Here is a 24,554-nt window from a genome sequence, read left to right on the forward strand (position 1 = left end):
AGTTCTAGAAGAACAGAAGAACCAGGTTATATTGAGACAAGCGTGGATGTTGGCTTGTCTGACTCCGTCCTGTCCCCCGGTCCCTCTCTGTCTCTAATGGCACATCCATGGGACCACGGGAGAGCACGTGGAGCCCGGGGCTGCTTGCTCTGTGTGCGGGGGGCCTGTGAGAGCCTCTGATGGCTCAGCCGGCCCCGCACACCTTTGTGGAACGGAGGACACTGGCTCCGGGGGGGTACTTGACACATGCAGATGAGTCCTCTCCAGCAGGTGGTAGCAACCCCAGCACTGCTTTTAAGGGAGTCCCAAAGCCTTGCTCACAGTGCTCAGCTCCACCCTGTACTTGAGATGCGTAGAACTTTTGCTCGCTCTGCACGGCTGAATGTTCACCTGCGTGGCCAAAGGGGACCGAAGATTGAATGCCATGTTCTAGACGCGTACTGTGCAGCTTCTGCCCTAAACAAAGACACTTATACACTGTACACACACACTCGTACACCCACAAGCGTGGACATACGATGATAGTCACAAGTATGGAGACACATTCACATTCCTATACAAAATACTAGTGTGCATATGCCCACACTTTCAGCTTCCTGTGTTTATATGGTTCCCCAAAGAATTGGCTCTCCCCTCTCTCCCTGCCCGAGTTGTACTCTGGGAGGCTTTGTTACCAACAGCGGCTGGAAAGACTGGCCCGAGTGATTCAGAGCAAAGCCAGGCAGGTCCAGCCCGTGAGGGAATGCCAGGCTTCTTCTCCTCGTCCCTCTTTCTTTCTCTTCGGCTCACCCTCCCCTTCAGCAGGGTCACGCCCGGACTTTTTAATTGGGAGAAGGTCATCGCTTTATTCCAGCAAGTCATCAGCTCAGCTAACCGTTGGAGAAGAGTGCCGGGGCTTGGATAATGACTCAGCGCTCCTCTCCACGCAGGGCTTTGAATACAGTTGTTCTCTGAACCATGGAGGCAACTGAATTGCTCCCCACGAAATTTTTATCATTCCAATAACATTAATAGTCTTGAGGTCATGCATATTCAAGCCCCTGCTCACAGATTCGTGCATTTTCTAAATTAAAGTACAGGATGGTCTTTGGTCATCATCAGTTTCACTCCCTCTTTCTTTTTTTCTGTAATCATTGGAAAGGTTGTAAAACATTTAACCTCTTTAAAATTGCAAGCTTTTCTGCGAGAAGAAAACTCTTAACAAAAGAGCAAACGTCTGACAAACACGAGGAACGAGAAAATGTCATGCTAGCTGTCAAGCTGCATTTTTATGTTCACGTTCATCCCGTACGATAAGTCTTTCTGGCCCCTCCGACGTGCCTTTCCTTGTCGGGTGAACCAGAAGGGGAATCGGGATGCCTGGGCTCTGTCTTATTAGCTTGTGATTCCCTGTGTAGTCTTGGGCCCTGCCTACGGGGGTAGCTATGGAGAGTATGCACCAAGTATGTGCAGAGACCCAGCTAAGGGCTTTTTGTTCCTTGGCTGGTATGATCATGCCGGAGACTCCATGAGCTAGCTACTTTGGAAATCCCCATTCTGTAGGTGAGCAAACTGAGGCTTAGAGTAATTAAATAACTTGTACCAAGTCCAGAGCTAATAGCTAGAAGAGCTAGTATTAAAACCCAAGTCTGTCTAACTAGAGGGACCGAGTTCTTAAGCCCGAAACAATCTTGACTCTCTGAATCACTGTGTCTCTCTGAACCACATTGTCCCCATCTGTAGAGTGAGATTGGATCAAATGAGGGGATTTTTTTAAATGAGTTAAACTCCCTTGTGCTCTAAAATTCGCTTGGGGTGCCTGGGTAGCTCAGTCGTTAAGCGTCTGCCTTCTGCTCAGGTCATGATCCTAGCGTCCTGGGATCGAGTTCCACATCAGGCTCCCCGCTAGGCGGGGAGCCTTCTTCTCCCTCTGCCTGCCACTCCCCCTGCTTGTGCTCGCTGTCTTTCTCTCTCTTTCTGGCAAATAAATAAATAAAACCTTTAAAAATTAAAAATAAAATAAAATTTGCTCAAGTTCATGGCTCACTGCAGATAATTTGCACTGCCCCCCCCCGAATCTGTCCATGTTAGTGATATTACCAAGGCATAAAAGAAAGACAAATCATCTTCTAAAATCACTCTGAGTGAATTCTGTTTATCAGTTTAGAAGTAACTCTGGACATCTGTCACTTGACACCTGACCGAATGCTTGTGTCCTATCACGTGTGATTCTTGTAGCAGCCAGGGGAGGTCACTGTTGTAAGCCCTGCTGCACAGATGAGGGCCCTGAGGGTCAGAGGTGTGACGTGACTTCTCAGATGTGCATGGCTACCTCCAGCCAGCTCTACTCCTACACCTCGGAGGGTTCAGACTCCAAGTCTAATGCTCCTTCCTGTACACAGCATCTTTCTAGACTTAAAAATTTCTCATTTGATCATTCACCACACCCTAACTCTGCTCTACATGTGAACTTGACCAGCCCCAGTTCTTGTAGGTACATATCAAAAAAGCCAGTCTTTGCTTTCAGAGAGCTGTCTAGTTGAGGAAAGATTATTAACTAGATCCCATTGTAATGTATCGGCATCAGGCGAGTAAGAGCCCTGTAGAAACACACAGGGGGAACCAACAGCTAGCACCGCCCAGGGAGGCTTCCTGGCCAAGATGACATGGGAACTGCATGTGGGTGAAAGGCAGATTGGGAGCAAAGTGAAGAAGAAAGAGGAAAAGAGCCTTCGGGCACAGGTCACGGTAACTACAAAGACAGAACTGCCAAGGGCATGATGTGATCTTGGAATAGAGAGAAGACAAGGGTGGAACACAGGGCGGGGCTATGCGTAAAGGGCAGGAGTGGCAGGAGACAAGGCTGGAAGTGAAGGAAGAATCCCCAGTGGGCACTGTCTTCCACAGTAAGGACTTCAGAACTTTCTCTGTGGGCAGTGGAAACTATCAGAGGCCTTTCGTCAGAGTGATGTGATCATATCAGTATCACAAAAATCAGTGGAGGATGGTGTGGGGAGTAGACCAGACCTACAAACAGTCTAGAATAGAGAGCACAGATTCAGATGCCTGATTCAGACCCAAAAGGTAATATAAATCAGCAGCTTGGGGTAATGGGACCGGGGCAGAGGGAGTTCCAGGCCTCTCTGGAGGGAGCAACCATCCCTTGGGACCAGCAGATGGCGCCCTGCAAGAAAGTCAATCAGGACTTTCTTGTTTCTGCTGAAAGAAAAAGAAGAGAAAGGGACAAGGCAGAAATCCAGATATTTCTTGCGAAATCTCCCAGTTTTAAAACGTTGAAATGAATTCAAAAAACGTTAAAATACTACACAGACCAGTAAGAATCCGTGGGCTGGTTCCAATACTTGGCTGCCGTTTGCAGCCTCCGGGCTGGAGGCAGTGTACCTGTTTACACGGTGCTTACAGGGCAGAGATGATGAGAGCTTCGGCTCTGGCCCGGGGGGGTCAAGAAGAACCATGGGAATCCAGACATCCTCAAAGGTTGGAGATTGCAGGAATTTGGAACCGATGGCTTCATTTGGAGGGCAAAGGCGGGGCAGGATAGATACGAGGTTTCTCGGTACATCCCCCACATTTAAGACAGTTCACATTCTTGGCAAACGTTTTCTTCATAGAGAGTGAAATCTGGTTGAATGAGCTCAGGATGCTAATGAATTAATAATGCTACACCCAGGGTTATGCATCTGAGTGCAATTACGGCATTTGCATGCCATGCCTAAGTCAGCAGACGTGGTTGTGGCAAGAACGCGTTGCATGAAGCAGTTGCCTTGATTTGCTTGACAAATGAGGGCACAGAGAAGGTTTGGGGAAGTACAGATTTCAGTCAAGTGTTGAAATAATGATCAATGAGACCTTTCATCTCCGAAGATCTGAGCTCTGAATCAGAGACGTACAGGGCAAACACACCTGCTTGGCACCCACTCCTGACTGGCTTTATAGTCACCTTTTCAGAGACGGCCATGTCAGGAAGATTTGGGGAGGGCCGTGGGGCTGTGAATGGAGTCATCTTTATGCTTGACGTGCTGGCATTGCTGAGTACTTAGAAGTTGCTCTTTGGCAGAGGTTAAATGATCCAAACCACGCGGTACTCTCCAGCATTTTGCTGGCTAGACCTAGCTCCCTGATGGGGATTCAGAGAAGCATTCCCCAGTGAGGGATTGCAGACCCTCCGTTTGGGCAATGAATATTTCATCTGTTACAGTTCGGTGGCTCTCTCTGTCTCTAGGACCTCGCTCCACGTGCACTGATGAATTATTTAGAGTCAGTCTGCTGGTCTGCTGTTCTAAAGCTGCTTGTAGGAGGGAGTGATGGTGGGTGCTGTGGTCAGACCACAGTGGTCCAGATGTGGTAGCTACTGCTCGTGACAAGTGTGTCTGCTTTGGTTTGTGTGTGAAGGTCCCAGACAGACACCGAAGGGAACGTGACTGCTGAATCCAGCTCCGCGGGTGTGAGCATGGAGCCCAGCCACTACACCAAGAGTGGACAGCCTGCTCTGGAAGAACTCACTGGTGAGTATGGAGCCCCTGTGTCTGCTGGTGATGAGGCCTCCTGTATGACCACCTCTGGAAGGGCACAAACCCAGCTTGACTCGAAGTTGCTTTACTATTGCATTGACAGATGAGCTAAACAAACTTCTTTTTTTTTTTTTTCTTCTTCTCTTTCTTCCCTGTCCTCTCTCACACAATCCACTGCCTTGTCCCCAGAATTCTAAATGAGTCTCTTACTGATTGGCAGATCCTATTTTTATATATATTTCATCTTGTTCATGTACGGGGTCTGGGCTGCTCTGACACTTAACCTTGAATCTCCTTGTTTAGTCTTCAGATACAGTCACTTTCAAACAAGATCTGGAGCTATAAGATACTGTCTTTTTTTCTCTCCTGTGTGGAAGCACTGATTGAAAATGCATTCTTAGCATCCTCCATTAATCGGAAAGAAAAATACAGCATGCTTCTTTTACCGAAAAGAAACAACCGAGCAAATCTAAATTTTATTTCAGTATAACCTAGACGATGATGATTAAAGGGGTATTATGTTATGTGAAAACATAAAATCCACAGTTGTCATGTAGTTAATTCCACAGATACTGGTTTATTAATGTTACACTGTCATATTCTTAAAGGAGAAAAGTTAGCTGACGAGTTAGGATTCCTACCATGGTGCATTTGGAGTTACCACCACCTCTGTCTGTCTTCCCTGTTCCCCAGCTCTGTGCCCTCTCTTCCAGCAACTTCTAATCAGGGAAGTAAGTGGTAAACCACATATTTAGCAGTGGTTGTGTTATTCTTCGCATATCTTACCACTTCCAGAGTCGGGTTAAGAATTGAATCCATGTTTAAAATCCATTCATTAGACTAAATATCCATGACCACACCATTTTAATAGCCACATTACAGCTGTGGAATTGGTCTGCAGCCCACGTGATGGAATCGTACCCATCTCACCATTAACTCTGAAGATTAATTTCAGAGGATCTGAGCGATTTAACTATTTCCTTCTGGGTCTGCTGGCTGGGCACAGTGATGGGGCAGAGTTCTGAAGCCATTTATAAGTGATCCATCTTGCAGTGGCTCAGGGCCCCACATTTGGGATTGATTTGGTGCTTCCTTCTCACCAAGCTCTGTGGCCCCCTTGCAGATAAGGACACGGCTAGCCCAGCAAAAGGGCCCGCGACGAGAAGGGCGTGGCGTTCAGCGACTGCTCAGGTCTCCACACGCATTCCAGACCGTGTTCTTATGTGCACACATCAAAGGGGCCGGTCCAGCGCGCCAAGAGCCCGGCATGTATCAGATGTGTGTCCCGTGGAGTAGTATGGATTCGTGTCAGACACCAGGCTCGGCAAAATTCACATTTGAAAAACAAAAGCAGCAGCCAGGGAACATTCCACATCACACTTAAATTTCAGAGTGACAGATTACAGCCTGTGATCTTTCACCGGTTTTTCTCTTTCTCCATGTGTTTCCTTTGCATCAGGCCTGCACAACCAAGGAAGAACACAGAGAACCTGAGACGCTGTAGTTGGTTTGGGGGACAGATCTGTGCAGCCAGTCTTGCACTCTGGTTCTCGTGAAGTCTGATGGCATGGGTCACTGATGGGAATTTTATCCGTCCATCCGTCCTTCCTTCCTTCCTCCCTTCCTTCTTTTCCTCCTTCCTTCTTTTCTTTTTTGCTGATGGGAATTTCTTAATCAGAGTGGCTTATCTTTACATTCAAGCAGTAGAAATCAAATGTGTGACTGTACTGTCAATTATCTTATGGAGACAACGAGTAGTACAAGGTTAAATTAACTTATCCACAGCTGATCCCTTGAAATGACAATGAATAGTAGGTGTATTTAGAAATGGCTATTTAGGGGGCGTCTGGGTGGATCAGTCATTTGAGTGTCCGACTCTTGATTTCAGCTCAGGTCATGATTTCAGGGTCATGAGATCGAACCCCTCACTGGTCTCCATGCTCACTTGCTCGCTCTCTCAAAAAAAAGGGGGGGGGGAGAAAAAAAAAAAGAAATGGACAATGGACATTTAGGAGACATTTGACCAATTGCTTTGTTCTTCCCTTCCTTTAGGTGGGGAATTAGGTGGATCTTCCCATGGTGCTTTGTCATTTGCATAGCATTACAGCTGAGACCTGCATCTTGGGTTGTAGAGTTAGAAGGGAGCACACACACCTGTTTATTCTCCAATCCATGAATCCCTCCTGTCCATCACTGATGAAATGTCTTTCAGTCTCTGCTTGAATATTTGTGCCAGGAAGTTACTCCTTCATAAGGCAGCCCTTCCATTTGTTGTTGATTTTAGTAACAGAATTCTTTATTATTTTGTTTCTAATCACTCTCCTGTGATCAGATATAAGCCATCTAGATGTAATCCAGCTCTTGTAGCTCATAGATAATTTCCTCTCTTGGCCATACAACAGCTTCTTCCTTAAGCCTCCTTCCTCCAAATGAAAATCCCAGGTTCCTTCCATGTTTCTCTCATAACACCCTGACATCCTCCAAACTCAGTTCTACCTGATCAGAACGTGGTGTCCTCTCCATCATGACCAGTGGTCCGAGGGAGGCTGACCTTGCACATACAGGAGCGCTGCCGAGAGCCACTGGATAGCTTACGATCCCTGTATATGGGCAGAGGGAGCCTCTCTTTCCTCCAGAGCGTGGTGGTGGTCTTGTTCTGTTGGGGCTGTGAGTTGGTAGAGGAATCTTACATCATCCGAGGAGGCAGAACTGGCAATTCAGAATGTGATCACCTGAGCAAGGCGGCTGGGTCCCCGGTTTGCCTTTCGGCGTTGCTCTTAGAATCTGGTATGTGTAGAGCTCTGAGGGGAGCAGACATTTCCCAGCAGAAACCCCCCACATACCCCACCCCAGGCGGAAACAGGAAACTCAACTCCAGCAAGCCTTCATTTTGTGCCAGGGATATCGTGTATATCTTCATTTGATCCTCCGACTGACCCTTCCAGGGAGGGTTTTTATCCCCATTTTAGAGATGGCATTTGGAAAGATAAGTGACTTACTCCAAGTCAAGGGGCTAACCGGCAACAGTGCCAGATTCAAGCCTTTATCTGTCAAAATGCAGAGAGTCTGTGCTTTTTCTTTAACCCTACATTTTTGGACAATAAATATGTCTCAGGCATTAACCAAATATTTTTGGACAATAAGGATGTCTCAGGCATCTATAGATTTGTGTGACAGTTACGAAGAGTAAGGGTGAGATACCATCCCATGTCAAAGATCTTTGAATTTCTAAAGGAGAGTTAGCAGACGAACATGTCAATTAGGAGAGACTTGAAGAAATAAGTATAATTATTATGCTTTGGTATGTGATTAATTAATTAATTTGAAGCTGTGTGCCTAGACTTAGCTTTGATAAATGTGTACTGCAGGGCCTAGAGCTGTCCAAAGGGTCAGTACCTTTTTGGCCTTCTTACATAGATAGAATGTGGCCAAACTGACAGCAAAAGATATTTACCTGATGGCCCCAGGAGCAAGATGCAGTTACATTCTTCCAGCACCACTCGGGGGAAGTGAGTAAACATTCATCACTGCTTTCTTTTCAAAACACATGCGTATATATATTTTTAAAGAATCGGGTGGGAAATGCAAGCTGGACCACTTTTCAGATAAGGGAAAAATGCCTTCCAACTTTCTCTTTGTTCAAAAGGGGGAGAAAATTGAAAACACTTGGCATTTTCAAGGACAAGAGAGTTGGCTAGAGCCAGTTTCCTCCATAAAATCACACATCTATCATTCGGTCCATCTGCCAGCCTCCAGGCACCACCATGTCCGCAGCAACCTGTGGAAGCTGGTCTATCTCAGAACGAATGTCAATGCTGTACATTGCTTAGCTGCCTGTTGCCTTATCAATGACGGCCGCCGCTGGGAGTTATACTTGGTGTCCGTTGTAAATCCTCCTCGCTCCTGCCCATGCGTGCTGTGTCCTCTGTGGAGATTTCTTTAGAAATGTTGCTCAACGCTTGAGATAGTCACAGGCTTTTAAGGAGGCTTGATGGTGGTTCTGCGGTCTTCTCAGCCCTCCCCAGAATTATTCCGAGGGAAAGACTCTTGCTTCCTTTCATCGTTCTTGGAGTGATTCCCCATCTCCTCTGCGCCGTGTTAGCCCAAACCAAGCGGAATAGCCGGAGAACCTAGAGCAAGGCTACTCTTGAGGGCACGTGGTTTCCCAGCTTGTATGTGACCTGTTTTTCCTGGTACTCTTGTGCCAGCTTGACCTCTGCCTGGCCTGGTGTCCTGCAGAAAATCTTGCCCTGAGAATAGAAGTCTCTTGTTCCCCCGAAGAGAAGCCCTCAATCCCCTCGACGGCTTCCCACTCTGCAGCACCAGCGGGCGTGAGTCGGGACTTGCGGTGGGCCCTGCGCTCAGGCATCTCGAGACCCCATCCCATCTAATCCCTACCCCTGTCCTCTGGGGTCGGTGCTGTTACTGTCCTCATTTGAATACTCCGGCATCAGAAGGCTAGAGAGGGTTAGCACCTTTCCCCCAATCCCACGGCTGGTGAGTTAGAGGAACCAGACTTTGAGATGACGTAGTAAATCTAACAGAAAGAGGCAGACCTCTCTCTGTAGAGTATTTGTGATTAATAAGTAAAGATCTTTTAGCCACTGTGCAAGTTCTGTTTACGAAGTAGGGCTGGTAGAGAGCAGCGCGTTATCACCAGTGGGTGAGAAGGTAAACTGCCTCACCTGCTTTGAGTGGGCAGAAGATGATTCGTGGGAAGGCTCAGCCCTATCTTGCATGTATCTTTATTGGAGACCGTTTGAAATGTATTTACCCCTCAGACGAGGTGCCTTGCTTCTCCTACAAGCTAGGCTTGGCCTTTTTTAGGAGGAACCTGGAGGGGAAAGAAAGACTTCTCTCCTTGGATTTAACAACTTCCTTTGGGCGTCCATCCATCCATTTGTTCTCAAATCCTTAAGCGCCTCCCGGTGAGCGTGGAACATGGTGGGTTTCACAGAGCTCATGATCGATCAGAGAATTAAAAGCCTTAACCTCCATCTTTCCAGGAGAAGACCCTGAGGCTCGGCGACTGCGGACCGTGAAGAACATCGCCGACCTGCGGCAGAATCTGGAGGAGACCATGTCTAGTTTACGGGGGACTCAGGTCACACACAGGTATCTGCAGCGTGAATTTCTTTCTTGCTTGCTTTCTTGCTTTCTTGCTTTCTTGCTTTCTTCCTTTCCTTTCCTTTTTTTTCGTAGATTTTATTTAATTATTTGACAGAGAGGAGAGAGAGAGCACAAGCAGGCAGAGTGGCAGGCAGCGGGAGAAGTGGGCTGTCTGCTGAGCAAGGACCCTGATGTGGGGCTCGATCCCAGGACCCTGAGATCATGACCTGAGCTGAAGGCAGACCCTTAACCAACTTGAGCCACCCAGGCGCTCCTGCAGCATGAATTTCTTACTGAATTGCAGGCAACTTGATTTTCATGCAGCTTCTCCTGTGTGTGTTCATGCTGACTCAGCAATAATGGAATAAATAACTTTGATTCCCCAGGTATGCTGGAATTCACAGGGAGTGCCATGCGATGTGCAGAAGAGAAATGTAAGGAGCAAAAATGAGTGTAGACTGGTTCCTCTCCAAAGCAAACGGTTGCTAAATCCATTCGACAGAGAATATTGTGGACCAGTTCCATTTAGATTTCGCTTTACTTGCATTTTCCAAGCCTGTATTGGGCTGTGAAAATGAGCAGGTGAACTATATTTGACCTGTGTGATAAAGCGAATAACTTGAATTCCTACCCCGTCTTCTGATACACAGCACTCTGTAATGTTGTTAGTCATGCCCGTGTATAAAACACGTAAGGAAATATTTATAAAAACTTATGATCATGTTTAAACTATGATTTAGTTGGATGAAATCTGGGATTACATTGGAAACATTCATCAGGTTGTTTTCATTGTTGAGCAAGAAGTTGAAGAAGATGCAGCCCTCAGACACCCCTCGGTGGGTTTTGGCAGAACTGAGCTTTATGGTTTGTGCTCGGGCTTTGATAATGAGGGGAAAGTCCTAGTTACCCCAGTGAACTCCCAAGGAGTCTCCTGTTCTCTGATTTCAGTCTCTTTGATAAATGAGTAGAGCAAGGAGACAGCAGGGCTTCCCCACTCCCGGCGGCTTGGGGAGATCGGGTGAAGCACTCTGGGTTCTATCTTAAGTAAGGGGTCCCCAGTATGAGGAGAGTAAGGCCATTTCTAGGATCAAAGGGAAACAAAAAGCAATTGAGGCACCAAATTGATTCTTCCAGAGGACAGTCAACTTAGGGGGTGGTAGTGGGGTGCCCCCCGCCAGACCTTCAGCTATGGGATGGCATGGAGCCAGCCACTAGGCCCTGGGACTCTGTGATCAAGAATGAAACATCCTGGGGCGCCTGGGTGACACAGCGGTTAGGTGTCTGCCTTCGGCTCAGGGCGTGATCCCGGCGTTGTGGGATCGAGCCCCACATCAGGCTCCTCTGCTATGAGCCTGCTTCTTCCTCTTCCACTCCCCCTGCTTGTGTTCCCTCTCTTGCTGGCTGTCTCTATCTCTGTCAAATGAATAAATAAAATCTTTAAAAAAAAAAAAAAAAAAAAGAATGAAACATCCTCCTTCCATCCTAATCACCGAAACTGACTTGCTGGGGGATGCGACTGTTGGATGGCTTTCTTGGCATGGGCTAGGATGGTCATGATGACAGCTGGGAGACCTTTGGTACCTTTTCTGCAGGAAAGACCCTCTCTGCCCAGTCGGAGGACCCCAGTATGCTCCACGGAGGTACACTGACCAGCTTGCTTGGGACACAAGAACTGCCTGGCTGGAAAGAGTAGACACAGGAGTCTTTCCAGTGCCAGGGATGAGCTCAGTCTCCTGGCAGGTTCAGATCCTTGTAATTTAATTTATTCTGGACCTCAAGCCTGGGTATTTACTTCTCTCCCAGGCTTTTGCCCCCCCCAAAGTTTAGGTGTCCTTTTGGAGAAAATGTAGGAGAAGCAAAAGTGTGGGGGAAAGAGAGCTTTGAGTTAGAAGATCAGGGCTCTCCCCACCCGCTTGGTCCCATGGGAGCTGAGCATGTGACAGGTGACATTGGGAGCTCCAGAGTGGAAAGGGGAGCTGGCACACAGTGTGCAAGAAGCTGTGTGCCCATGGGTACGTTATGCCCCCTCGTTATCATCACGACATTTTCTCTTTCCTTTCTTGGGTTGGGAAGAAGATGCCGATAGGGAAGATCATTTTAACAAAAGGAATTGGTAGTGGCTATCTTGTACCATGTTCTAGGGGGAGAGTCTCTGCTGGGCGTTTTCAGAGCACTCTACAGACGTGCAGCTCCGTCTTTTCATCCTCACAAAGGAAACGTGCTGTGTGATACATCAGTGGCTGTTACCTGATCCTATTCTGTATATAGGAAATACTTCATAATTCTAAAAAAATTTGAAGAACCTATAAACTGCTGAGGGTCTGTCTAAGCCAAGGCTGGTTTTACGTTTTCAGCACATTGGAAACCACATTTGACACCAACGTCACCACGGAGATAAGCGGGCGCAGCATCCTCAGCTTGACCGGCAGACCCACTCCCCTGTCCTGGAGGCTCGGCCAGTCCAGCCCTCGGCTCCAAGCAGGAGACGCCCCCTCCATGGGCAACGGGTACCCACCTCGAGCCAATGCCAGCCGGTTCATCAACACCGAGTCGGGCCGCTACATGTACTCCGCGCCTCTGAGGAGGCAGCTGGCCTCCAGGGGAAGCAGTGTGTGCCACGTGGACGTCTCAGACAAGGCAGGAGACGAGATGGACCTGGAAGGCATCAGCATGGATGCCCCCGGCTACATGAGTGATGGGGATGTTCTGAGCAAGAACATCCGGACGGATGACATCACCAGCGGGTGAGTACCTGGGGCTTCTCTCTTTTCGCAGAGCGGGAGGCGGCTTGACAGTTTCTCTTTTTTTGGAGGGCTTTGTTTAAGTTCCCTGACGGAGATCAAACTGTCTACTTCACTTTCTGCTCTGTCAGGGCTCTGTGGTATGGCGGGGAACTGTGTGGTATGAGAGTCACCAGACATGGGCTGCAGTCCAGACGTAGCCAGTAACTTGCTGGGGGGTCTAGCAAGGCTCCAGCAGCAGCCAGAGCGACAGTTGGTAACAAACCTATTGTGTTTGTCCTTTAAACCGAGCCTCGTACTTAAGATGGAATCCAGACTCTTTAGCATGGCCTCCCTGGTCCTGTGGGACTTGGCCCTCACCTTCCTCTCAGAGCTCCTCGTTCTCCACCCGCCGTGCTTCCTCTGCTGTGGCTGCTTCTTCTCTTCCTCGTTCTCATTAAGCTCGTAACTGGCGCCTGGGCTGTGCACTGTCTGCCTCGATTCTGTACCCCGACCTTTGCCTGGCGCCCTCCTTGACCATTCAGCTGAAGTAGTTACGTGGCCTGCCCCATGCTTTCATCCTCTCCATCGTCGCCTTATGCTCCTTTGAAAGCTTATCACTTTTTGAAATTATCCTGATGCCGTGTCTCTATTTTACTGTCTCCTGGACCCCTCCTGCTTACGCCACAAGAAGCACCACGAAGCAGGGACATTGGCTGGCTTGTTCGCTGCCTTATCCCCAGTGCCCTCTATGTACAGGCGCTTAGAAATCGTGCTGAATGAATGAACACATGCGTCGATAGATGAAGGGACAAACTGGCCTCCCTGTGATCCATTTGCTTACATGTGAAGTTCGGGGGAGTGGTGGGATGGGGTCTAAGCCACACTGTGGCCGTGCGTGGCACGAGACGCGGCCGCCTCATTTTAGCTCCACTTCCAGGTCACTCTGGAAGCTGAAGGTCCCTCTGTTTACTTCACTTGCCTGACTTCTCCATCTGTTAGCCTCACTGGTACAGAAGTTCTCCACGGTCTTTTCCTCCTCTCCCATTCTTGCGTCCAAATTGCGGATAATAGAAATCGGGCAGAATAATCATACCGTTCCTTTCCACAGACAGAGTGATCAGGACCCCCAAGGGCGAGTCAATACTTTCATAATTTAATAATAGCTAATACTCCCACTGTGCACAGAGCACCGGGCCAGCCTTTATATACATTATCTCGTTCTGTTCTCACAGCAAACGGGTGACCTCATAATTCCCATTTTATGGATGAGTAAACTGAGGCTCTGGAGGGTTAAATAATTTGCCCAATGTCCCAAAGTGATTAGGAGGCAGAGCCCAGGGTTTGTGGCTTCAAAGCCAGAGCCTGTTATTAGACCACCTTGCCTAATACTTCATTGCTACGTTAAAATAGCACAATACTGGAGTTTATTTCAAAATTACTTTTGCTTAGGTTTTCCTGTCTGAGTAGGCATGTTCTTTTGTTCAATGAAAATCTCAGCTATAGAGGTTCTTTGGCTTTCTGGCTGTCACTTTTAGAACCATTTTGGTGAGTGAAACCTTGGAAGACAGGACCCACCAAACCCTTACGATGTGACAAATTTCTGCTTCCCAGAATGGCTGGGAACACTAATGGACTGGAAATGATCTGTGTAACTAAGAGCATCATTTTGTGTTTCTGGTTTTCCATAAGCACGAAAAATAGTCATATATACCTATTACTAAAATTGCACATACTTCAACCTTTTTATTATTATTTGGAAGACTTTTGGTATCCAGCATGGCCTCAAGATTACCACCATCAATTCCCACTGTAATATTCTACCCAAATTTTTTTTAGTTATTCTGAGATTTTTTTTTAACCTATAGTAGTTCATTTTACTGTCAAGTCAGTCTTTTTTTATATATTAAATCTCTTTATTAAGTTTTTGACACCCCATATCCACTTTACCAGTGAATCCCATCAGCTCTTCCTTCAGATAAATTCAAAATCTACAGCAATTTCCCATTGTGATTTAATGGTGAAAAATGGAATATTTTATCATGGTTCAAGGCATCATCATCTGTCACCCAGACCGTTGCAACAATCTCCTATCTGGTTTGTTTCAAATCTTGTCCACTGCCGTCTATTCTCCATACAATGCCAGAGTGTTAAAGTGGGCCTTAAAAAGGCCCTACTCAAAACTTTCCAATGTTTTTTTTTTCCCATTCAGAATGTGGATTGGACTTTCCATTTTTGTCTGTCTTAATCCTCAGTAGATGGTGTCTGATCTTGATGCAGTATTAACCGTGTCCACAAGGTGGAGACATTGAAACACCGCCCACTGAACTTCAGTCCTGTCCCAGTGAGACATTCCCAGTCTTTCAGCTCTTCAGCCATAACTTCTATCCCTGTGAAACAGCACCAGTGTTTACATTTCAGTTCCTGCTTCGGGAAGCTTACACTTTGAGCAAGTGAGATATGCTCAGAGCAAGTGTAGATAAAAGTGCAGAAATGTAAGCAAACCACCCAATTTTTGAAATTGGAGAACTCTGGTCTGGTTTTTCTTCCCCATTTCTTTTAGTGTAGAACTCTACTCTCAAAATGAGGAAGGGGAACCCGAAATGGCATCAATTGCTCCTTTTAGTTGTAACTCTCTGGAACACAAGTTAGGTAGGACTCTACTCAACGGAAATGCATGTGAGTTTCTGCTTCGAGGCCGCATTACCAGTTTGCCTTCATATGCTGAGTTCAGGGCAGATTCATGTCCTTCGTACTCATTTCTTTTCCCTCTTATACACATGGCAACGTGGAGGTATTGAAGGACTGGGCTCTTATTTGTGCTTCAGGATCTGCTGAAGAAGACATTTCACTGAAGCGGTTGATGCGGTGGAAAGAAAACAGACTGAGATGTCAGATGGAGCCGGAGCCCTGCTCTGCCCTTTTCAAGCTCTGTGACATTAGGTCCATCCCTTCACTCCCCTAAGCCTTGCAGCACTGCAACTAATATGGTCTTTAACCTTCTACAATTAGATATTTCTCTTTGAGGTTGTATCTGATTAATGGCAAATATCTGATGAAGACAGAGTTTCAGACAAGGTCTAGATGTCTTATCAACCTCCAACATCCAGACACTTGGAAACAGCGAGATGATTAAAGTTTTCATCCAGATGCTTATTTGGCTTAGTGGGAACAACCCTGATGTATGAGTAATATATAAATCCCTTTGGGGACTCTTTAAAGAAAGTTTTTGTGAAAGTTTACAGCGAGTTTATTTAGAATGCCTGACATGGAAGTTTAAGTTCTGGTTTCTGAAAACCTATGACCTTGGGTTTTTTAAAACGACGCACTGTAGCCCAGCTTGGTATATAGTAGCTGTTTTTTTGCTGTTTCCAGTTCATTGTCTCCACTGGCTATGTGTGCACGTGCACCTGTGTGCATCGTTCAGTTAGTTCTCCCTAACGTGGGCTGAAATTACTTTACTTCCATGGAGTTTTGCTAAGAACCTAACAGCAAATGCCTTTTGTCTCTTTGAGTGTGTATTTATTAAACTCTTCCATTGCACTTTGTACGTACTTGGCGTGTCTAAGTACTTTACAAGTTGTCGCTGGACCTTGCCACTTTTATTAGATTGATAAATTGGGCTTTGGCTGTACTTAATGGAAAAGAAATGAAAATAACAGACGAAGATCTCTCTTGCTAAGTTTTGATCTGTGAAGTCAGTCCGTTTACTGATCTAAAAATTCAAAGTGCCATATGGTATAGAATAAAATTAAAAGGACAGACTTAGCGTCCATATGTTTGGAAAGATGATTTTTTTTTCTTTTCAAAAAGGAGGCACTGAGTTGTATCATGTTCCAAAGTATACATCCATTCCTGGAAAAAAAAAAATGATCATTTAAATGTATCATCAGAAATTTTTCCAAGAACCTTTGATGGCTTCCCATGTCTTGTGGGAACAGTTCTCAACTGAACGTGGGAGGCTTTTTATGGTCTTTTCGTCAGCTGCCCTCCCTGCCTCGCCCTGGCCACACCCCCTCACGCGCCCCACACTCCCCACTGCTCTGGGCTACCTGCATGTGTAGGGCTTGATGCTTCAGGACGTGGCTCTTTCTCCATGGCATTCCTTTTGCCTCAAGCCCATCTGACTGATCCTAAAAAATAGATGCCTCCTAAAAAATAATAATAAAAGAAACCCCTCGTCTGGGATGCCCTCCTGAAGTCCCCGGCCCGAGTTACCTCGGTCTGTGTATTTCTGGTGGCCTTGGTTCACTCCCAACCTTAGATGTGAACTTGTCACTTTGTGTGGGAAGTGTTAGAGAGGGGCTGGCTGGTGTTGGGGAGAGCAAACAGTCTTCAAAAGCAAACAGAGCTGAGATTTAATCCTGGCTCTGCCAAATGAACTGGGACAAGTTCTTAACCTTTGAGACTCAGCGATAGAACTTGAAAAGTGCTTGGCAGAGTCCAGGATGCTCAAAGAACTGGCATGCGCTTGTGTTTGTGTCTGTCTGTCCCTCTCTGTCTTCCATCCAAGGTGGAGCTCCTGGAAGGCAGGCCATGCCCATTATTTTTCTAAACTCAGAGACTACAAGTAGGTATTGAATGACTATTTGTGCCTGGTCTGTTCTCCATGCCTACCCTCCCGGGACCTTGGGCTTATATAACTTGCTGCCACTAGCGGTGAAATGGAATGATTCTATCTACAGGACTTGGAGAAAATCAGCTTCACCTCTGTTGTCTTTTTGGTGCAATGCGTAGCTCCATCTAGTGGCCAATATGGGTGGTTGGCTTGCTTTTAATTCTGTCTTCTATTGGTTTAGGACTCAGGGCTGGTGTTATTCAGGCCTGAGGAAGGAGCAAACGCAGCAGCTGGTTTGTCTTTCAAATGCGTCTTGACCGCTAGTGTAGTGTGGGACAGAAAGCAGGGTGGTGAGCTAGGTGGTCTTCAGAGCTGGCTTTGCGATGGCTGCAGTCTTCCCTGCTCGGTATCGGGGATTTCTCCATCAACAGATAGTGTATGGGACTGGTGCCTGCTGGGGGACTCAGTTCTTCAGAAGCAGAGGAACCCAGCCCTGCTGAATTACTTGTAGCTCCATAAATCCATCAGACTGTGTCCTAGTTCAACTGCTCTAGCAAAAGGCCACAGACGGGGGGGCACTTAAACACCAGACATTTATTTCTCACCGTTCTGGAGGCTGGAAGTCCAAGATCAGAGCGCCAGCCTGGTTGGGTTCTGGAGAGTGCCCCCTTCCTGGTTTGCTGTGTCCTCACATGGCAGACAGAAGGGGCTTTGGTATGTCTTCCTCTTCTTACAGAGGACACTAATCCCATCGTGGGGGCCCCACCCTTTTCATGACCTCATTAAACCCACTCGCCTCCCCGAGGTCACTCAACACGTGAACCACATACAAACAGACGAATTGGAGAGGGTACAGCATTTCACCTGGAACCGGTGTTTCATGCTCGCACGCATCTTTCGCATGTGCAACACCTGTGCTTAGATCGCTTCGTCCATCATTGCTGCCAGCTCACCTCCTCCCGGAAGCTTTCTGTGATTCCATCCAAGCAGAGGTGGTGATTCTTTCCTCTGGACTTGACTTACCCATAATAGTGCTGATAGCACTACATCAGAGTTATTATAAATATGCGTGTATGTGTATAAAAAACAAGGTACCCATACAAAATATTTTTAGACTGTTTCAGTGTGTTCACCGTGAAGAAGGTACAGAGCCCGTACCTGTCACGCGCTCTTAAGGTTAGAGTCACATCTTCACGGGCTGGCACAGCGCCTGTTCTGGAGTACGTAGTGCGCAGTCGATAAGTATTTGTTGAATGACTGCTGCAACTGCCCATCAGCGAAGCCAGCCCAGCCACCTGCCCCTGGACGAACGTGTGCTGAAGACGGAAGCCCCTGGAGCTTAAGGCCCAGGCACGTGGTCTGTCCTGTCCGTGGCCTTGTCTTGTGCTGCCTGATTATTCCACAGCTTTGACCTCTCTATCGCAGTGAGCTGGACATGGACGGCACAGGAGAAGGGAGACGGCCCAGAACATGAGGGCCATGTGCCGGGGGAGGGGGGTGAAGATGGAGGTACCCCTGTTCTACTTTCCCTTCCTCATTGACCGTCATGGACAGATGGGGGGGGGTATTCTCACCAGGTCAGCGTCGATCACCACAGCTGGCACCATGAGTCAAAAAGGCGGCACCGATAACACGAAAGGCTCTTTCTCATCTGGTAAATGTTTCTCATGGTCTTTCCAGGCCAGACCTGAAGTGACCTTGCTAGACTGTTGTTCCTGGCAAACTGCTAGGAGAGAAAGCCAAAATACTCCTTATAGCCAAAACGTGCCCTGGGGCCAAGATAAATGATTTTAGGTGAGGCTGACCTCGAAGGCCCTGGGTCATGGCAGGGTGTGGCAGGCACTTCTGGGATGTGAAAAGGATGAGCCCTTCTCTCTCCGGTTGGTCGCTCTGCAGTGATCTTGCATTGTAGGGCCCTTCAAAGGCTTGGGAAGACCAGGTTGCCGGTCAGCCACTGGGCAGGTCCTGTTGGTGTTAGAAGGGTTGTGCTCTTGGAAATGTAACGACTCAGCCCTGTAGGCAGGTCAATCCTTAAGGCCTTGGGCAAGTCACTTGTCCCCAGCGCACCGTCATCTTCTTAATTTGCACGCACCCCCGTGAGCGTGCGCACACACATTTAAAAACTACAGTGGAGCTCCAGCGTGAAGCCACAAGCCCCAGGGAGCCCAGTAGGCTGTTGATGGAGCTGGGCCAGGTCCCAGTGTGGGGGTCTTTCCATTCCTCTCTGCTTCCCTCGGCGTTTCCTCGCTGACAGGTCTTCATGGTATATGAATTCACAGAAACCATAAATATTTTTCCCTGTCTGATACTTTCCCTGGTGTTAAATATCCCAGGCAAGTCCAGTGACCTCTGTTTTCATAAGAAACTGTCTTTCGAGTACACGAGCACAGAGTGTGGCGCGGGGGGCAGAATCGATTTCCCCAAGTGTTACAGAACAAGTGACAGCTTTCCCCGCGTGCTTGTGAGGTCATCTGACGGCGGTGGTTTGACGGATTGATGGCTCTGGCTACCAATACCGGTTGTCCCTGGTGGCCGGGGATGCGTCCGCTGTGCGCTTCTTCCATCCGCAGTCGACCCCTTGATTTACTGAGTGTGGGAAATCCATCAGCCCTTATCGGCCGCTGGGTAGGCAGTTTTATCAGAGAAGAAAGAACAGTCGAGCTGCCAGCAGGCTGAAAGTGGAGAAATTCCCCAGCATTCCCCAGCCTACTTCAGCCACTGTGGGTGACGATAGATTGAGCGGGCAGAGACCAGGATTAAGGAAAGATTTACTGGGACCAGCTCCATGCAATGACGTGTGGTCCAGTTTCGGCATGGGCAGTCTAAACTGCCACTCGTAACTAATAGCAAATGTTGACCTGGTAATTTATGGGAAAGAGAGGGGAGAGGGCGTGTCTTGTCTTCTCAGGAAACCAGGCCCTGACTTCTTGAGAATTTCCTAGCTTGCTTTGGGATTTGAATCCCTTCCTACCTCTCCCCTCACCCCCTTCCCTCCAGCTTCCTGCAGGGAAGGAGAGGGAAAAAGGAACAAAAATGGGTGCTTTGGGAGGAGAAAGCCATATTTCAGGCCTCCTTGGAGGGTCCTTAGAGGCTCTCTGACCACCTGTTCTCCCACTCGTACCAACACGGGTCCTGGAGCTTCTCAAAGCATGGGCTCTCGTGGAGCTGGAAACTGGAACGCCCCCATTGGCCTGCCTTCTGAGAGGCTCTGGGTAAGAGGCAGTAAAATTCCATTTGAATGTGTTTATTGAGTTTGTTCTGTATTAGAGACCGTGCTAAAGGTGATAGGTCAAGAGAAATGAACAAGACCCAGTCCCCTAGATCTTACCATCACGGAGGGAAGCTCGTGGCATGGGGAAGTGCAGTGGTCATTAGACGGAGAGTTCTGGAGAGCAGTGGGGAGGCAGTGAGCTCTGTGGGGACCACTGATGGGGAATACAGAGTGGGCTGTGAGGTAGGGGCAGAGGGCGGCGTGTGGGCTGCGGAGTCCCGCCTGGATTCCTGGCTGGCTGCACCTCTCTTCCATGTGTGTCCTGAGCAGCTGGTTGGTTTCCCGTGCCTCTCCCTCAGCGGCGTCATGTGGCTTCACTGAGATCGGGTACCAGCAGGACACCCAGAGAATGTTCACTACCTTAGCGCCCAGCGTCTGTGGCACCTTCACGACATGTGAGCTGGGCCTTGAAGGATAAACGAGCAGCCAGACCAAGGTCAAGAGCAAGGGCATGAAGACATATGGGTATGGGTGTGTTTTTATGACGGGTTAGAGATTGAAGACAGGAGGGGGTGGGCTCTGGTTGAAAGCTGTGAGAGTCCAGAGAGCAGTGATAGGGCTCTGGGTAGGGACAAGCCTGGGGAACAGACATGCACAAAGGTCAGAGAGACTTCACACTGAACTCAGCCTGCTGCAGGGGCCAGTTTGGCAAAGGGCACAAAGGCGCCAGGAGAACTTCCAGGTTTGGGCCCGTGCCAGAAATGGCTGGGAAAGAGTTGACGTTTGTCCTCAGCACCCTCCATCCTAGATTTCCCTCTTGCCTGTGGGCACCCACCCAGGGCCCACACATTGCATCAGCCTCCAAACCAGCTCCAAAGCAGGGCTGGCTGAGTGTTTAAGCAGAGTATGCAGCAGCCTACAGAATGTACCTCTGGGGGCGTTAGGAAAACTCCAGCCCCACAGCCTTCCAATCCTTGCCCTAAAATAGCTCAGGGCCCAGTGGGGAAGATTGCCCTGTTGGTCAACACTTAATTCTAACCCAAGGCAAGTGGTGATCAGTGTTAGCATTGGGAAGCCAACTGGGGGGGCTCCAAGTCCAATCGGAGAATAGAGCAGGCCCTGTAGGGGTCTTTTATGTTCTCACTTTATCCTTCTGGGAAGCCAGCTTTTCTCATCTGCAAATGAGAATCATCATGCCCAGAGCTGCCGTGGATGGAATGAGGTAATGCATGAAGATTGCTGGTATGGTGTCTGGGCATTGCGGATCCTTCCGGATCGTCCTCTTAGTAACGATGATGTTGCTAAGGGTCAGTGGGACAGGATGTACATATAATTCCTAGTTCAGTGCCTGGTGCAGAGTGACAGTGTTCACTGTGTTCCATTCTCTTCCATCCTTACCCATCCTCAAACCCCGGGAGACATCTCACAGCACATGGAGTCTGGGGCGAGACCATAATTGATAGTCATGTGGGAAATGTGAATACCCCTAAACACCCCCGCCGACAGCCGGCGTGCCAGGTTAGAGCTCACTGCTGAGATGAATCAGGCGAGCAAGGCACTCCTTCCTCTCCCTCCCACCATCCAGACTGTCTGCTATCTTGTCGGAACAGACTTCCTGCCCCGCCAGGCTCTTCGTCGGTAAGCAGCGTCGACAAAACACACGGCAGCATGTAGGTATTACTCAGATTGGCGCCAGGTGTTTAACCGAGGGAACTTAACACCTTGGGTCCGTTAATCAGCGCTACAGAGAGACTGTATTTTTCTCAAGTTGACAAATACTTAGCAAGTGCCGCCGTCTTCCTGGGGTGTGTTCTGGGGTATGACCGACACAATTTGTCCTCAGGGCCGGACCATTGGGTACTCCGTATTTGGGAGACTTACTTTTGATCCTTGTAGGTCCTTCTCAGGGAAAACCTGGGACCCATGAGCTCACATTCACCGAGGGTACTTACATAAACAGGAAATATATACTCCAACTCTGTAGCTCTCAGTAGATGCCAGACAACAGAGGCTGACACCTGGGGCACTCTTTCTGAATTGCTGAGTCTTGACACATATTCCCCAGACTCGGGCTTTATCTGATATTGTCATTTTACTATTAAGGAAAACGAAGACCCAAGAGGATCTTGTTACTTAATTGTTTTAAGCCCATGGAGGAGATGGAAAAATGGCCTAATATCTTGTTGTTTCTCTCCCTTTGTGTGCTGGAATTTCAGTGTGACTTTGGCATATCTGTTGCTTTGCTATAGTTGAATATTTGGTCCTGCATCCTTCGGGACCCCCCCCTCCTTGCCGACGTGCACTGGTCTGCAGGCCCCCCGTGTACCTTGAATGGAGAGCAGCCAGGAGTCACAGACCCAAAGGTCCCCTCGTGTTCCTGTTAGACTTTTGTGTAGCTCTCATCTAGAAAACACAGCCCATGTTTATTTTTATCTCAAAGCATACAGATCACTGCAAATACCCTTCCCAGTTTGTTTTCAAGGGTCAGCAGCTACGGAGTGGCTCAGTAGATTTATGATGGGGGGGGTTGGAGAAGACGAAGTTCGAGTTGAGGTGAACATGAAAAGAAACATTTGGATGAGAGCTTGGGAGTATTTTGGCCCCGAGACAGTAAGCCCATGTTGAAAGACTCGGGGGGGCATATGTGCCTTTACTCAGATCAAGATAAGAAACTGACATTTTCTTGGGAATTCACGATCCTCTCATCCTGCTGCTCTAGGGGCTTGGTATGATGGAAGACACTTCGGACTTTGGACTCAGAGGACCTGACTTCCTACGCTTTGCTTGCCAGCTGTGTGACCTCGGGGAGGGTGCTTCGTTTTCTGAGCCTCTTCCCATCTGTTAGATAGTAGCCTACTTTTTAGGTGTGTGGTGGGAAAGAGAGAGGGTGTGTGTGTGTCTGTGTGTGTGTGTGTGTAAAGTATTTGACACACAGAAGGGGTTCCCTTTACCCTTCTCAGACTAGCTGCATTTATTCACCGTACTCGTTTTTTTCCCCACTGAGAATATTCACTAAGACGATCTCCTGCCGTTTCTTACTCTTGAGTGCAGTGGTCACATTTCCGCTCGCTGTGTCAGAGTTGATCTGTGTATTCGTGTTCTCCAGAAGAAAAGTTGATGTGGCGGTTCAAGTCCAAAGGCAGCCTGGAGGAAGAAATTCCTCCTCCTTGAGGACTATCAGCCATTATTTCTCTTTTTTCAACTGCTTGGATGAGGCATGCCACCATTATGGAGGGTAATCTGCTTTATTGGAAGTCTCCTGGTTTCCATGTTCGTCCTCCTCTAAGAAGTACCTTCACAGCAACGTCTGGTCTAGCGTTTACCCCGATATCTGATATCATGGTCCGGGCAGGTTGACGTATAAATTAACCATCACAGTCTACAGGCAGGCCTTGTAGGATCAGTGGGAGTGAGTCATCTGGGGCAGGAGGCAGCTACCTGTGGCCCAGAGACAAAGAGCAACATGTCAGCTTATAGAAACACCCGTGAGGACTCGAGGCTAATGCGTCCTGCCTGGGGTATGACCACAAATCAAGGGTCTGTGCACGTCTTGGGAGAATGAGTGCATCCCTTCTAGAATCCCCAGGGTCCTGATAAGAAATCTCCCTGAGAAATGGAGGGTTTGACCTTTTCTCTTAATCCTGCAATTACTGTGGGGTGAGACCGATGCCCTGGCATGGACACTTCTGGAGGGCTGATCGTTTTTGAGTGAAACAAGATTTCAAGTCTAAGGAGAGGCTCAAGTGTGTCTCCAGAGTCTTCCAGCTATAAATCAAGCCTGCATTCACTTCTCGGTCTTGGGACAAGTGGGAGAAGGGCATCTGTGGTTCTTTGCTGCGTCACATGGTCCAGGTCCCAGTTCCCAGAGCTTGGAGCTTGGAACTGCCCAGTCGTCTGTTTTGAAATAAGAAATCTCACATACTTGGGGCGCCTGGGTGGCACAGCGGTTAAGCGTCTGCCTTCGGCTCAGGGCGTGATCCCGGCGTTCTGGGATCGAGCCCCACATCAGGCTCCTCCGCTAGGAGCCTGCTTCTTCCTCTCCCACTCCCCCTGCTTGTGTTCCCTCTCTCGCTGGCTGTCTCTATCTCTGTCAAATAAATAAATAAAATCTTTAAAAAAAAAAATCTCACATACTTGAGCAGTGAAGTTTAAAGGGTAAAGTGAGCTCAAGTTGTCGGAAACATGGGACAGAAACAATGTGGTGTTGGCTCTGCAGAGAAGGGGGCACCAGAGAAATGGCCTCACGGTGCCCACTAACACGTGTCTATTTGCCAGCCCTGCAGCAGTGGAACAGAAATTCATAAAAGCTACACTGCGTTTGCGGCTCTTTTATGTGCTGGGTACTGTGTTGAGCTCTTTCCGTGCCTTGTCTCACTTGTTCTTCACATCAGTGCTTTGGGAGAGAGGCTGTTTTTCATCCTCTTTCTACAGTGAGGGACAAACTC

At 48.1% G+C, this 24,554-nt stretch overlaps 1 protein-coding gene across 3 annotated transcripts in view; it reads left to right on the forward strand.

The window, feature by feature from the left end:
* NAV2 (neuron navigator 2) overlaps nt 1–24,554 on the forward strand; it is a 382,986-nt gene that overhangs the window by 219,764 nt on the left and 138,668 nt on the right. For all 3 annotated transcript variants that reach the window (XM_045808618.2, XM_087855343.1, XM_087855344.1), the window contains 3 exons: nt 4,393–4,505; nt 9,518–9,626; nt 11,975–12,364. In XM_045808618.2, the coding sequence (XP_045664574.1) occupies nt 4,393–4,505; nt 9,518–9,626; nt 11,975–12,364 (612 nt within the window). The remainder of the gene's footprint in view (nt 1–4,392; nt 4,506–9,517; nt 9,627–11,974; nt 12,365–24,554) is intronic.

Source organism: Ursus americanus, chromosome 24, assembly GCF_024610735.1.
Source record: "Ursus americanus isolate L20-20 chromosome 24, mUrsAme1.1.p, whole genome shotgun sequence".
NCBI classification, from domain to species: Eukaryota; Metazoa; Chordata; class Mammalia; order Carnivora; family Ursidae; genus Ursus; species Ursus americanus.